The sequence below is a fragment of the Thalassophryne amazonica genome, chromosome 14 (genome assembly GCF_902500255.1).
Source record: "Thalassophryne amazonica chromosome 14, fThaAma1.1, whole genome shotgun sequence".
Taxonomy (NCBI): domain Eukaryota; kingdom Metazoa; phylum Chordata; class Actinopteri; order Batrachoidiformes; family Batrachoididae; genus Thalassophryne; species Thalassophryne amazonica.
This window is the reverse complement of record NC_047116.1, coordinates 4,088,931-4,102,485: the sequence shown is the minus strand read 5'-3', so window position 1 is coordinate 4,102,485 and position 13,555 is coordinate 4,088,931. Positions and strand designations below refer to the sequence as shown.

The window sequence follows — 13,555 nt, the reverse complement described above, 5'->3', positions numbered from 1 at the left end:
GTGAAGTCGGTGCTATTTAACCATGCTGGAACCTGATGCGTGAAAACCGATGACGTCCCAACATATTTTAAGTGACCGTCCACAAACTCCATCTCCCAGAGTTCATTGCGGCGCGGTGGTCCTGATGGGTGGGCTTCTTTTCAGCATCCTCAGCTCGATCCCGGACAAAAGCCCCCGGAGGACCGAAGCATTGGTGCTGGTTTAGTTGTTTGACTGGGGTCCGGTCCGGTCCGGTCCGGTCGGGATGGACGCGGCGGAGTGCGGGGTGAAGGTGATGTGCCGCTTCAGGCCGCTCAGCGACACCGAGCGGAGCCGCGGCGACAAATTCACCCCCAAATTTAACGGCGAGGACACGGTGGTGGTTTCGGTGAGTTTATGTCATTAGCAAACTGTCAGAGTTAATAAGTTAATAAATTATAGCTAATATCAGCAGAAGAAAAGGCTTTATTAAGTGGTTGTAAACCGGCGGCCCTCGGCCTGAACACGGCCATAAATCAAAGGATTGTGGTCCATGTCTTTAATTTATTCAGGGAGGCACACGTGATCGTTTTCATTCTGGATTAAATATTTAAATTTGGAAACATAAATGCACCATTTTAACAGATCATATTTATCTTCATGCTGCCTTCAACAAGCCACCAGAAGTCAATTTTATTTCTTAATAACTAAATGTTTCAACTCCAACTTCTTTGTTCTGCATTCAGGGACATGAACGCATCGTAAGCGTTAAGCGGAGCAGAGCTGAAAGAAGAAGAATTTTGGTCCTGGAGTCTGTTTTGTTGTGTTAATTCATCAGAAAATGCACAACTTCATGTGTTCACATCAGTGAAGTTTATTTACATCAGAGGTGTTACTTTTTTCTTTCTCAATACAAATTTGGACATAATCCCCCCCCCCCCCCCCCCCAAAAAAAAAATCAAATCAGTTGCTGCTACTGAAATGAAAAATCCAATTTTCTTTTTTTTCTACATTTATTATTGTTCTGCTGTTTATCCAGGTCAGAGGTCACAGCGTTCACTGGGCTTGTCTGATTGGTTCAAATGTGAAATGAATCTGAAATGAAGCAGGTTATGAAACTCATTTTCTCTGCTGCCAGACTTGGTGGGTCACTGAGTCCATGCCATCAGTAAGATGCCTGTTTCTATGGTAACCACATCCTGCTGGGAAACGTCTGTGCTTACTCCTCTGGAAGGAGGATGGTTGCTGCTGAAGGATGTTTATGAGATGAAAAATGCAGCGTTGTTTTCAGCGAGAGAGAGAAAAAACATCAAAGGACTCACATTTAAAGCCCCTTTCACACTGGCATATTCGTAGAGCTGTGTATTGCGGTGTTGTGTTTCATTTAAATACGCCTGAAATGCACGTGTACTCAACCTTTTTCCGTGTTTGTAGATTTGCTTGCAGCTGCGTGTGTTTGCTTTTTAATGTGTGCACATGTGTGTTGCTGCTATTTAAACCCAGTTCCCTCCTGTCAGCTGTACAGAACAACATCACTGCACCTGGAAAACAGTGGACTGGATAATGAGGGTTTTACAGGTTTATTACTGCCACGTATGTAGCCAAAGCTGCTACTTTCAGCCTCTGTGGAAGTGCGCTCTGTTCTCTACTGCACGGTGTGGTGCACATCAGAAACAGAGCCAGTTAACATTATTATTATTATTAACATTTTTTTGTCTTGGTGGATCATTTTCAGTGTGTCCAGATGCTGTTGAGTCTGGCTGTGGTAAATAAAGGCTGCTGTGAATGAAGCACTGTGACTCTAAACTTTTAAAGCTCTGGTTGCTCTGATCAGGTCCACTGATTTGTTCAGACCTGATTGATCAGGGTGTCTGATGATCGTACCGACATGCAGCGATGAGGCATTTATTTTAAAGAGTCACTGCTCTTATTCAGGTTTGATCAGACACAGAGAGAGAGCGCGACAGAGAGCGAGCGACCGACCTCCTGTTTGTGTTGTGTTTCTGGATTTCTGAGTTGAGGTTCCATTCCCTGTTCTAAGCACACAGACGTCCATCAGTTAGATCAGCTGTTCTGAGCACACAGAGGCGCTGTGAGCTGTGTCATCCTGTTCTCAGCTGATTCCTCTGGATTCATGCACTCAGTTTTTGGTTGTGTACAGGAGCGCCGTTGTTGCACAGACTTGCATACAATAACGCTGTGCTGCACAGACTTACTTAAAACTGTGTATTGTCTGTGTTCAGCGCTCCACGCCGAAGAAAATTAAACATCCTTAATTTCTTCCGTCCTACGCGCGTAGCCTTCAGCATACTGCTGCATAGGGAGCAAAAACTCGATGTAGAGCTGCTAAAAGTGGGCGTAGAGCTGCTCAACTTGGCATAGATGATATGCCACAATACGCAGCTCTACGAATACGCCAGTGTGAAAGGGCTTAAGGGTAAAGAATCGATAAATGTTTGTTGATGGTGGAGTCGGTCTCAGTAGCCATTACCGAGCAGTGACCCGAGTCCTCCGGAAGAATACTGAGTACAAGTACTCAAGTACTGACTGCCACTGAAGTAATCGAGTACATGTGTACAAATTATAATCAGGCAGTTATTGATTATTGCTTCAGATCAACATTTACGCCCCAAACATGCGACCCTGGTGTCAGTGTGTTCTGCGCCGCACTGGTGCAGGAACTCATGGAGAAGGAACTCAAACCGAGTCCCAAGTCGTGAACCAAGTTTGACATTTCTGTTTTAGACTTCCCTTTATAAAATTCATCTCATGAAATATTCTAATATTGTGAGTTGTTTTTTTTTTTTTTTTTTTGCTGCATTTTAATTAGAAATTCTGGAAACATTTTACTTTCTATGGAAAGAGACCAGGATACATAAAAATGTGTGATTCTTTTTCATGATATTCAAATTTTTTTAGATTAACTTTTATTTATTTTTTTCCTGGGGCAGGTCAGGTGAATAATTTTGGGATACTGCAGTCAAATTCTAACTTTTATTCCCGTCAAAGACAAAAGGAAAAACCAGAATGCCACCAAAATATAACCGCCTGATCCCAATTTCAAGACCGTCTATCCACAAAGTGTCATTGAAATCCAGACACCCCCCATGAAGGCTGGTGGACACATTATTAACCTGCTATAGATTTTTGTTATAAAACCTTGTTTTCTTTCTGTCTTTCAGGGGAAGCCTTACGTTTTTGACAGAGTCCTTCCTCCACACACAGACCAGGACCAGGTTTACGACACCTGTGCCAAACAGATCGTCAAAGGTCAGCGCTCCTCCTATACTGGTCACAGTGCCGTGGCCTTTAGGTTATGGTACCACAGTGGCATCACTGCTATGTACTGCACACCACAGGAATTCCATTATTAAATCCCGTGATGGTGGAAGTGGATCCCTTATGAGATCCTTGGTGAACGGAGGACGTGGGTCCTTGGTGATTGTGCAGCCTGTTTATTTGATCCTATACCAACAAAACTGTTTAAGGACCTGTGGTCCACTCTTGGGCCGACTGTGCTGGAAATTATTAATCTCTCATTAACTTCTGGATCTGTTCCTAAATGTTTCAAATCTGCAGTGATTAAACCATTACTTAAGAAATCTAATCTTGACCCTAGTGTATTGAAAAATTACAGGCCGATATCAAATCTATCATTTTGCTCTAAAATTCTGGAAAAAGTGGTTTCACGACAGCTTGTAGACTATCTTACTGAGAATAATCTCTTTGAGCCACTGCAGTCTGCTTTTAGAAAATATCATTCCACAGAGACGGCTCTCACTAAAGTGGTGAATGATCTTCTGCTTACAGTGGATTCGGACACCACTACGGTTCTGGTGCTGTTAGATCTCAGTGCTGCGTTTGATACCGTGGATCATCATATTCTACTTGATAGGCTGGAAAATCATTTTCGGATTACTGGGAGTGCCTTTGCATGATTGAAGTCATACCTGACCAGTCGTTCTCTCTGTATTTTGTACAGTAACACTACCTCTAACCTTAGTGACATGAAATTTGGTGTTCCACGGGGGTCCGTCTTAGGCCCTCTGCTTTTCTCCCTTTATATAGCACCCCTTGGGCACAGTTAACGCTAATTTGACCAGTTAACGCTTAGTCTAGGCTCGTGTGTCATACATCACACTGACAAAGTGAGGAACCTTGGGGTAATTTTTGATCCTACGTTGTCCTTTGACCTCCACATTTGACTGGCACGTACCTACCTACCTGACCTAATTAAACCCTACGTACCAGCCCAGACTTTGCGTTCTCAGGGTGCAGGACTACTTTGTGTCTCTAGGGTGAATAAGAAGTCTGTGGGTCACAGAGCTTTCTCTTATTGTGCCCCTGTTCTGTGGAATGATCTCCCTGCATCAATAAAATAGTCAGATTCTGTGGAGACTTTCATGTCCAGACTTAAGACGCACTTATTTTCCCTTTAGTATGACTAGCATACTGGCATAGTGTGTTACTATGCTTTTTACTCTTTTAAATTCATTTTATTAGTAATTGGAGCGGGCCGCGGCCTCAACTTCACCTAATTTCTGGGTCTTTTAGTGAAGCTTAGGGCTAGTGGCCGGCGATCACCTTAGTATTTCTTCTATTTATCTTGTTGTTTAATGTTGACAAATTACTGTATTTGTTGTCTTTCTGTTGCCTGGTTCTGTTTTTTTTTTTTTTTTTCTCTCTCTGTTTGAGGTGCAGCTCCATCCAGAGATGGGGGTGGTGTCTGTTTCTGAAACCCTCCTGTCCTGTGCACCAGCATGGACTCCCAAAAATTTCCTGTTTATTTAAACTCGGATAAAACTGAAGTTATTGTACTTGGCCCCACAAATCTTAGAAACATGGTGTCTAACCAGATCGTTACTCTGGATGGCATTACCCTGACCTCTAGTAATACTGTGAGAAATCTTGGAGTCATTTTTGATCAGGATATGTCATTCAATGCGCATATTAAACAAATATGTAGGACTGCTTTTTTGCATTTGGGCAATATCTCTAAAATCAGAAAGGTCTTGTCTCAGAGTGATGCTGAAAAACTAATTCATGCATTTATTTCCTCTAGGCTGGACTATTTTAATTTATTATTATCAGGTTGTCCTAAAAGTTCCCTGAAAAGCCTTCAGTTAATTCAAAATGCTGCAGCTAGAGTACTGACGGGGACTAGAAGGAGAGAGCATATCTCACCCATATTGGCCTCTCTTCATTGGCTTCCTGTTAATTCTAGAATAGAATTTAAAATTCTTCTTCTTACTTATAAGGTTTTGAATAATCAGGTCCCATCTTATCTTAGGGACCTCGTAGTACCATATCACCCCAATAGAGCGCTTCGCTCTCAGACTGCAGGCTTACTTGTAGTTCCTAGGGTTTGTAAGAGTAGAATGGGAGGCAGAGCCTTCAGCTTTCAGGCTCCTCTCCTGTGGAACCAGCTCCCAATTCAGATCAGGGAGACAGACACCCTCTCTACTTTTAAGATTAGGCTTAAAACGTTTTGCTAAAGCTTATAGTTAGGGCTGGATCAGGTGACCCTGAACCATCCCTTAGTTATGCTGCTATAGACGTAGACTGCTGGGGGGTTCCCATGATGCACTGAGTGTTTCTTTCTCTTTTTGCTCTGTATGCACCACTCTGCATTTAATCATTAGTGACTGATCTCTGCGCCCCTCCACAGCATGTCTTTTTCCTGGTTCTCTCCCTCAGCCCCAACCAGTCCCAGCAGAAGACTGCCCCTCCCTGAGCCTGGTTCTGCTGGACATTTCTTCCTGTTAAAAGGGAGTTTTTCCTTCCCACTGTCGCCAAGTGCTTGCTCACAGGGGGTCGTTTTGACCGTTGGGGTTTTTCTGTAATTATTGTATGGCCTTGCCTTACAATATAAAGCGCCTTGGGGCAACTGTTTGTTGTGATTTGGCGCTATATAAATAAAATTTATTTATTTATTTATTTGTTTTGTAAATTGTGTCTATAGAATGGCCCAAGCAGAGGGTCACCCCTTTCAGTCTGGTCTGCTTGAAGTTTCTTCCTCAAATTATCAGAGGGAGTTTTTCTTACCACTGTCACCTTTGTTCTTGCTCTGGGGGTTGGTAAGATTAGACCTTACTTATATGAAGCACTTTGAGACAACTTTGTTGTGATTTGGCGCTATATATTATTGGCACAATAAATTAAAAATACATTAAAAATACATTTTCTTAAATTGCGGAAGTGGTGGTGAGGTCCTTGGTGATGGCCCGTAGTGGATTCACAGTGGTAACTGTAAGTGTAATTTTGCGATATAGCGCATAAACTGCAAAAACAATAAAATACAAAACTACCAGACCATTCAGTCATCTCACCATACAGAAAAACCACCAATGGGCGTGGCAGGAGCTCCAATTTGGTGGACTCAGAATCAAAGTGTCAGACACAGATGTAATTAAACACTTCACTGATGACCAGGATTTTCCAGATAGTTACGAAATTGCTCAGTTTATGCTCAGGATCATTAGAGGCATGTGATGTACACATGGAATCAGCAGCCCTTTGACCTTTGCAGAGGATCAGATGATAGAACTGCATATCCAGTTTTGTTCCAGTTATAATAGAGATCCAGATCCAGAGGACTGTTGGATTTCTCAGAGTGCTTTTTGGTTGGTTGGTTGGTTGGTTGTATGTTTGTTTGTTTGGCTGGTTGGTTGGTTGGTTGGTTGTATATTTGTTTGTTTGGTTGTTTGTTCGTTTGGCTGTTTGGTCGATTGGTTGGTTGTATGTTTGTTTGGTTGTTTGTTTGTTTGTTTGGTCGATTGGTTGGTTGTATGTTTGTTTGTTTGGTCGATTGGTTGGTTGTATGTTTGGTTGGTTAGGTGGTTGTTTGTTTGTTTGGTTGTTCATTTGGCTGTTTGGTCGATTGGTTAGTTGTATGTTTGTTTGGTTGGTTGGTTGTTTGTTTGGCTGTTTGGTCGATTGGTTGGTTGTATGTTTGTTTGTTTGGTTGTTTGGCTGTTTGGTTGATTGGTTGGTTGTATGTTTGGTTGGTTAGGTGGTTGTTTGTTTGTTTGGCTGTTTGGTCGATTGGTTGGTTGTATGTTTGGTTGGTTAGGTGGTTGTTTGTTTGTTTGGCTGTTTGCTCGATTGGTTGTATGTTTGTTTGTTTGTTTGGCTGTTTGGTCAATTGATTGGTTGTATGTTTGGTTGGTTAGGTGATTGTTTGTTTGTTTGGTTGGTTGTATGTTTGGTTGGTTGGTTTGTTGTATGTTTGTTTGGTTGGTTGGTCAGTTGGTTGGTTGCTGTGGTGGGCACAGACAACCAAAAAGTTAGCTTTGATAACAGTTAATGCACTAATTGAAAAGTTATTTTTTATAAAGCTAAACCAATAAACCCCTAAAAAATTTAGAGGAAGTTACAGATAAAAGTTAAACAGATAACATTCAGTATTGATTTCAGTACACTAGCAGCTACTGACACAATAACGAGCCAGCGCTTCTGTGTCAGATTAGCTTTCTCTCAGCAAAAAAGACCTGGTGACCAAGGAGAAGGAGGAATAAAGACAATTTCTCTTTACACAATACAGACTCGCCGGCATATACACAAGTCATCAACAGGCATAGTTTTACGACAGGAGAAATGCATTGAGACGCTCTGATCAGGGTGCACTTTAACCGCTGCACACGGAAAACAGCATTAAACTCTTTGTATATTGTGCCTAAAACTCTTGTTCTCTGGGTTTATAGACATTGTTAATGTGTTTAATGCTTAAACTTTACCCATAATCCACTGCAGCAAGTGTCCCAAACATTAAAACCTTCAAAATTAGTGCATTACTTTAAAACTAAAACATATAGCTGATATTTTCACTTTTTAAATCGCCAGACATGACGTTAATTTAAATAACGTGTCTGGAATTAGTTTGGTTAAAAATGTAACCATAAGTTAAAACTGTATGCCTGTTGATGACTTGCGTGATATGCCAGCAAGTCAGTATGGTGTACAACCCCAATTCCAATGAAGTTGGGACGTTGTGTAAAATGTAAATAAAAACAGAAAACAATGATTTGCAAATCCTCTTCGACCTATATTCAATTGAATACACCACAAAGACAAGATATTTAATGTTCAAACTGATAAACTTTATTGTTTTTGTGCAAATATTTGCTTATTTTGAAATGGGTGCCTGCAACACATTTCAAGTTGGGACAGGGCAACATAAGACTGGGAAAGTTGATGAATGCTCAAAGAACACCTAATTGGAAACAGGTGAGTGTCATGATTGGGTGTAAAAGGAGCATCCCCAAAAGGCTCAGCCATTCACAAGCAAAGATGGGGTGAGGATCACCACTTTGTGAACAACTGAGTGAAAAAAATAGTCCAACAGTAAAAGAACAGTGTCTCTCAACGTTCAATTGCGAGGAATTTAGGGATTCCATCATCTACAGTCCATAATATAATCAGAAGATTCAGAGAATCTGGAGAACTTTCTACACGTAAGTGGTAAGGCTGAAAACCAACATTGAATGACCGTGACCTCTGATCCCTCAGGCGGCACTGCATTAAAAACCGACATCATTGTGTAAAGGATCTTACCGCGTGGGCTCAAGAACACTTCAGAAAACCATTGTCAGTTAACACAGTTTGTCACTACATCTACAAGTGCAAGTTAAAACTCTACCATGCAAAGTGAAAGCCAAACATCAACAACATCCAGAAATGCCACCTCCTTCTCTGGGCCCGAACTCATTTGAAATGGACAGACGCAAAGTGGAAAAGTGTGCTGTGGTCTGATGAGTCCACATTTCAAATTGTTTTTAGAAATCATGGACGTCGTGTCCTCTGGACAAAAGAGGAAAAAGACCATCCAGATTGTTAGCAGTGCAAAGTTCAAAAGCCAGCATCTGTGATGGTATGGGGGTGTGTTAGTGCCCATGGCATGGACAACTTACACATCTGTGATGGCACCATCAATGCTGAAAGGTACATCCAGGTTTTGGAGCAACACATGCTGCCATCCAAGCAACGTCTTTTTCAGGGACGTCCCTGCTTATTTCAGCAAGACAATGTCAAGCCACATTCTGCACGTGTTCCAACAGCGTGGCTTCGTAGTTAGAGTGCGGGTACTAGACTGACCTGCCTGCAGTCCAGACCTGTCGCCCATTGAAAATGTGTGGCGCATTATGAAGCACAAAATACGACAACGGAGACCCCGGACTGTTGAACAACTGAAGTCGTACATCAAGCAAGAATGGGAAAGAATTCCACCTACAAAGCTTCAACAATTAGTGTCCTCAGTTCCCAAACGCTTATTGAGTGTTGTTAGAAGGAAAGGTGATGTAACACAGTTGTAAACATACCACTGTCCCAGCTTTTTAGAAACATGTTGCAGGCATCTATTTCAAAATGAGAAAATATTTGCACAAAAACAATAAAGTTTATCAGTTTGAACATTAAATATCTTGTCTTTGTGGTGTATTCAACTGAATATAGGTTGAAGAGGATTTGAAAATCATTGTATTCTGTTTTTATTTACATTTTACACAACGTCCCAACTTCATTGATATTGTGGTTGTAAGGAGAAATGATTTTTCTCTCTCTCTCTCTCTTCCTTTCTGTCCTGTAACCAGCTCTGTCTGTCTGCTAGGAAGCATTTAACATGTAGGTACTAAAGTCTTTGATTTCAAACTTCACAAGAGTTTTTAAATGTTAAACTTTATTCACTATGCCTGCACAAATATGTTAATGGTCTGAAAATTATTGGACCTAAATTTACTGGAAGCTAGTTGGTCCACTGATGGTTTTCAGAGTTATCTGAAAAGCTAATCCAATAATGAAAACATTAGCTTCAGTAATTAGCGGTTAACGGATTAGCGGAACTGTGCCCACCACTGGTTGGTTGTATGTTCGTTTTGTTGGTCGATTGGTTGGTTGGCTGGTTGTATGTTTGTTTTGTTGGTTGGTTGTTGTTTGTTTGTTTGGTTGTATGTTTGTTTTGTTGTTGTTTGTTTGTTTGTTTTGTTGGTTGTATGTTTGTTTGGTTGTATGTTTGTTTGTTTGGTTGTATGTTTGGTTGGTTAGTTAGTTGGTTGGTTGGTTGTATCTTTGTTCTGTTGGTTGTTTGTTTGGTTGGTTGTATGTTTGTTTGTTTGGTATAATTAATGGTTGTTCAGAGATCCCTGATTGGCTATTTGCTTCTCCGTCAGATGTTCTGGGCGGATACAATGGCACCATCTTTGCTTATGGCCAGACATCATCAGGAAAAACCCACACCATGGAGGTCAGTCCAACATGCCACAAAGTACAAACTAAACAAGAGCCAGACCTGAAGATTATCGTCATTATTGATCAATCTGTTGATTGGTTTTTATGATTAATCGCTCCAGAATTCTCCCACAGAGCGCAACCGGACATTTTCACATTACCTTTGTGTCACCAAGAGACTATAACCCAAACATCCACCCATTTTCTGAATTTTCTGTGATTGGGCAAGAGGCGGGGTTAGGTTTACGTCATTAGGTGAGGTGGGGTTAGGTTTAGGTCATTAAGTGAGGTGGGATTAGGTTTAGGACATTAAGTGGGGGTTAGGGTTAGGTCATTAAGTGAGTGGGGGTTAGGGTTAGGTCATTAAGTGAGGGGGGTTAGGGTTAGGTTATTAAGTGAGAGGTGGGGTTAGGGTTAGGTTATTAAGTGAGAGGTGGGGTTAGGTTTCGGCATTAGGTGAGGTGGGGCTAGGGTTAGGTCATTAGGTGAGGTGTGGTTAGGGTTAGGTCATTAGGTGAGAGGTGGGGTTAGGGTTAGGTCATTAAGTGAGAGGTGGGGTTAAGTTTAGGTCATTAAGTGAGAGGTGGGGTTAGGGTTAGGTCATTAGGTGAGGTGGGGCTAGGGTTAGGCCATTAGGTGAGGTGTGGTTAGGGTTAGATCATTAGGTGAGAGGTGGGGTTAGGGTTAGGTCATTAAGTGAGAGGTGGGGTTAAGTTTAGGTCATTAAGTGAGAGGTGGGGTTAGGTCATTAAGTGAGGGGGTTAGGGTTAGGTCATTAAGTGAGAGGTGGGATTAGGGTTAGGTTATTAAGTGAGAGGTGGGGTTAGGTTTCAGTCATTAGGTGAGGTGGGGTTAGGGTTAGGTCATTAGGTGAGGTGTGGTTAGGGTTAGGGCATTAAGTGAGAGGTGGGGTTAGGTTTCGTTCATTAGGTGAGGTGGGGTTAGGGTTAGGTCATTAGGTGAGGTGGGGTTAGGGTTAGGTCATTAGGTGAGGTGTGGTTAGAGTTAGGTCATTAGGTGAGGTGGGGTTAGGGTTAGGTCATTAGGTGAGGTGTGGTTAGAGTTAGGTCATTAAGTGAGAGGTGGGGTTAAGTTTAGGTCATTAATTGAGAGGTGGGGTAAGGGTTAGGTCATTAAGTGAGAGGTGGGGTTAGGTTTAGGTCATTAAGTGAGAGGTGGGGTTAGGTTTAGGTCATTCAGTGAGAGGTGGGGTTAGGGTTAGGTCATTAACCTCTACTGGTGGTTGGCTCTCACTGCGGTATTGTATCACTTCCTGTTCCGGAGCACAGCGGTGTTTTTCTGTATCTGTTAGCTGTTTAATCTGCGCAGTTAGATTGATCTAGTTATCTAGATTACGATTTGTTTCCCAGTGTAATCTTTACGTGCCTTAACTAAAGCACTCCTTCTGCTGAATCACCTCTAAATTATTTACACATTATTCACTTTGCGTGTTTTTAGGAATCCGCTAGCTTAGCGTAGCTACTAGCTCTTAGCCGATTTAGCATGGCGGCTTCTCCTGTCTCTCCCGCACTTTTCTGCTCTGGGTGTGAAATGTTTAGTTATTCCTCGGCCCTCCTTTAGCAGTAATGGTACTTGTAATAAGTGTAGCTTATTCGTAGCTTTGGAGGCCAGGCTGGGCGAATTGGAGACTCGGCTCCGCACCGTGGAAAATTCTACAGCTAGCAAGGCCCCTGTAGTCGGTGCGGACCAAGGTAGCTTAGCCGCCGTTAGTTCCCCCCTGGCAGATCCCGAGCAGCCGGGAAAGCAGGCCGACTGGGTGACTGTGAGGAGGAAGCGTAGCCCTAAACAGAAGCCCCGTGTACACCGCCAACCCGTTCACATCTCTAACCGTTTTTTCCCACTCGACGACACACCCGCCGAGGATCAAACTCTGGTTATTGGCGACTCTGTTTTGAGAAATGTGAAGTTAGCGACACCAGCAACCATAGTCAATTGTCTTCCGGGGGCCAGAGCAGGCGACATTGAAGGAAATTTGAAACTGCTGGCTAAGGCTAAGCGTAAATTTGGTAAGATTGTAATTCACGTCGGCAGTAATGACACCGGTTACGCCAATCGGAGGTCACTAAAATTAACATTAAATCGGTGTGTAACTGTGCAAAAACAATGTCGGACTCTGTAGTTTTCTCTGGGCCCCTCCCCAATCGGACCGGGAGTGACATGTTTAGCCGCATGTTCTCCTTGAATTGCTGGCTGTCTGAGTGGTGTCCAAAAAATGAGGTGGGCTTCATAGATAATTGGCAAAGCTTCTGGGGAAAACCTGGTCTTGTTAGGAGAGACGGCATCCATCCCACTTTGGATGGAGCAGCTCTCATTTCTAGAAATCTGGCCAATTTTCTTAAATCCTCCAAACCTTGACTATCCAGGTTGGGACCAGGAAGCAGAGTTGTAGTCTTACACCCTCTCTGCAGCTTCTCTCCCCCTGCCATCCCCTCATTACCCATCCCCGTAGAGACGGTGCCTGCTCCCAGACTACCAATAACCAGCAAAAATCTATTTAAGCATAAAAATTCAAAAGAAAAAATAATATAGCACCTTCAACTGCACCACAGACTAAAACAGTTAAATGTGGTCTATTAAACATAGGTCTCTCTCTTCTAAGTCCCTGTGGTAAATGATATAATAATTGATCAACATATTGATTTATTCTGCCTAACAGAAACCTGGTTACAGCAGGATGAATATGTTAGTTTAAATGAGTCAACACCCCCGAGTCACACTAACTGTCAGAATGCTCGTAGCACGGGCCGAGGCGGAGGATTAGCAGCAATCTTCCATTCCAGCTTATTAATTAATCCAAAACCCAGACAGAGCTTTAATTCATTTGAAAGCTTGACTCTTAGTCTTGTCCATCCAAATTGGAAGTCCCAAAAAACAGTTTATTTGTTATTATCTATCGTCCACCTGGTCGTTACTGTGAGTTTCTCTGTGAATTTTCAGACCTTTTGTCTGACTTAGTGCTTAGCTCAGATAAGATAATTATAGTGGGCGATTTTAACATCCACACAGATGCTGAGAATGACAGCCTCAACACTGCATTTAATCTATTATTAGACTCTATTGGCTTTGCTCAAAAGTAAATGAGTCCCACCCACCACTTTAATCATATCTTAGATCTTGTTCTGACTTATGGTATGGAAATAGAAGACTTAACAGTATTCCCTGAAATCTCCCTTCTGTCTTGATCATTTCTTAATAACATTTACATTTACTCTGATGGACTACCCAGCAGTGGGGAATAAGTTTCATTACACTAGAAGTCTTTCAGAAAGCGCTGTAACTAGGTTTAAGGATATGATTCCTTCTTTATGTTCTCTAATGCCATATACCAACACAGTGCAGGAGTAGCTACCTAAAC

General features: G+C 42.2%; 1 protein-coding gene across 1 annotated transcript in view; it reads left to right on the top strand.

Annotated features, from left to right (window-relative positions):
• The first annotated feature begins 220 nt into the window (after positions 1 to 220).
• The window catches only part of LOC117525278 (kinesin heavy chain-like), a 79,146-nt gene continuing 65,811 nt past the window's right edge, over positions 221 to 13,555 (top strand). The window contains exons 1-3 of the mRNA XM_034187119.1: positions 221 to 367; positions 3,141 to 3,228; positions 10,122 to 10,195. Coding sequence (XP_034043010.1) covers positions 245 to 367; positions 3,141 to 3,228; positions 10,122 to 10,195 — 285 coding nt within the window. The 5' untranslated portion in view covers positions 221 to 244. The remainder of the gene's footprint in view (positions 368 to 3,140; positions 3,229 to 10,121; positions 10,196 to 13,555) is intronic.